Source organism: Hipposideros armiger, unplaced genomic scaffold, assembly GCF_001890085.2.
Source record: "Hipposideros armiger isolate ML-2016 unplaced genomic scaffold, ASM189008v1 scaffold_113, whole genome shotgun sequence".
Lineage (NCBI taxonomy): Eukaryota > Metazoa > Chordata > Mammalia > Chiroptera > Hipposideridae > Hipposideros > Hipposideros armiger.
The window spans coordinates 2,263,666-2,265,947 of NW_017731463.1; the positions used below are offsets into that span (position 1 = coordinate 2,263,666).

Consider the following 2,282-nt stretch of genomic DNA (forward strand, 5'->3'; position numbering starts at 1 on the left):
GGGGTCGCGACCCACAGGTTGAGAACCACTGTCCTAGAGGAAAGGCTCACAGATCTTACTTAATATGACTTACCTTAAGCACAATGATAGTTGATAAAATGTGTTAACCCTTTTTGTTTTCTAGAAGGAAGGGGGGAAAGTCATTATTAAGTAGTGAATTTGGGGGTTTTCAGGCCTAACCAGTGAATTTGACCCAGAGTTGCCTGGAACGGTACCTGTGGGATCTAAAGGAGCCTGAGCACTTCCGCCCCTTCGACTGCTGTGATCACTTTTTGAAAGCAGTTTCTTTCCCACCACTGAATTGGAGCAGTTGCCATTGTACTTGAAGACGACACGTTTTTGATTGCCGTCTTCAGTGTTTCTTTGAATATTTCCTCATGGCGGGAGAATGTTATGTCTAGTTTTTTGTAATTCTTGAGGATTCTGAGATGTTTGATAATTGGAAGTTGTCCAGAACACAAGGAGTACCCTTTATTGTTGGAGATGAGCTTCACAGGACCTGCCGTGTAGTAGGTGTTCGGTAAATGTTTATTAAGCTAAAAAGTTTCAGGACTTTCAACGAAGTATTGTGTATTTTAATATTTTTCTCCATAGCAGCTAGTAAGTTATATTTGATAGAGTTTATTTTCCTTTATCCACCTTTGGATGGGAACATTAACCAGAAAATTTGGATAAACCTATGATAAACCCTTATGACCATTATAAAGAATATGGTAGATCTTTATGTGCTGACCTGGAAAGATGTCTGTGAAATATATGAAATGAGGGCAGGATTTGAACCCAAGTCTAAATTAGAGTTTACATTTCATATGAAAACATTTGCTTAAAAAAATAAGAACCTTCTTTATTCATAATCTGTCTCATCTGGTTTTAAAAAGAGCAAAAATATTACCTTGCAAGACACAAAATACTTAAATGCATTTTCTTTGTTTTCATAGGTATGTAGGATTTTGTATGAAATTTGTAAATATGTTACTGACTCATGGGATCAAGCCTATTCTTGTATTTGATGGATGCACTTTACCTTCTAAAAAGGAAGTGGAGAAGTCTAGAAGAGAGTAAGTTGAGTCTGTTTAATCTCTGACTTAATTGCATTAAGGCCTGATGCTGTGGTCTGAATAATACCAATTTTTTAAAGGTTAATTTGTTGAGACTTGATGTATAGCCTAGTACATAAACAAATTTCCTTAAATGTTCCATATGTGCTAGAAAGGAATGTGCTTTCTTCAGTTATTGAGTGGAAGAGTTTGTCTGCCCAGCAAATCAAGCTTATTGATAGTGGCGTTCAAATCTTCCATATCATTACTGTTTTAATTGTTTTTTTAATGTGTGTCTTCATAATACACCAATTACTGAGAAAAGTTATGTTAAAATTTCACTATGGGGCAGGCCAAGTGGCTCAGTTGGTTAAGAACACGAGCTCTGAGCAACAGGGTCGCCAGTTCGATTCCCACATGGGCCAGTGAGCTGCGCCTGAGCTGAGCTGCCAACAGGTGGCAGGGTGGCTCAGCACGTGCTCCTAACAAGGTTGCTGGTTAGACACCTGCATGGGATGGTGTGCTACGCCCACCTGCAGCTAAGATTGAACACGGCACCTTGAGCTAAGTGGCTACAAGCTGCCGACAGGCAGCCTGATGGCAACTGGACTTGGAGCTGAGCTAGCTGCACCCTCCACAACTAAGATTGAAGGACACCAACTTGGCTGTTCCCCTTCTCCAATTCCCCAATAAAATCTTAAAAAAACAAAAAATTTCACGATGACAGTGGATTTGTTAATGACCTTGTAGTCATGTCCATTTTTTGCTTTGTTTAATTTGAAGCTATTATATTAGTTGCATTCAAGTTTAGAATCTGTTATATTTTTATGGTGAATTGAAACAATATATGTTGTGACTCTAAGTTATGCTTTTTTGTTCTGGAGTGTGTTCTGTCTGATATTAATAGTCATAACAGCTTTCTTTTGTATGTTCCTGATGTCTTTTTCTTTTTACCTTCAGCTTTACTATGTCATTGGTTTTTAGGTTTGTCTCATAAAGAACACATCACTGCATTTGTTTTTATCCATTCTGCCAATCTTTGCCATTTTAATAATTTTTTAAATGGGAAATTTTATTCCTTTTACATTGATTATTAATTACTAACATAGTTTGATTTATTATTTCCTTTTTTTTTAAGATGTTATTGGGGAATTGGGGGAGGGGACCAGCCAAGTTGTTGTTCTTCAATCTGCGTTGTGGAGGGCACCAGTCGCCATCTGGCTTCTTGTTGGCAGCTCGTGGCCT

General features: G+C 38.0%; 1 protein-coding gene across 1 annotated transcript in view; it reads left to right on the plus strand.

Annotated features, from left to right (window-relative positions):
* Positions 1-428: 428 nt before the first annotated feature.
* The window catches only part of EXO1 (exonuclease 1), a 26,186-nt gene continuing 24,332 nt past the window's right edge, over positions 429-2,282 (plus strand). The window contains exons 1-2 of the mRNA XM_019647556.1: positions 429-520; positions 939-1,058. Of these exons, the coding sequence (XP_019503101.1) occupies positions 429-520; positions 939-1,058 (212 nt within the window). The remainder of the gene's footprint in view (positions 521-938; positions 1,059-2,282) is intronic.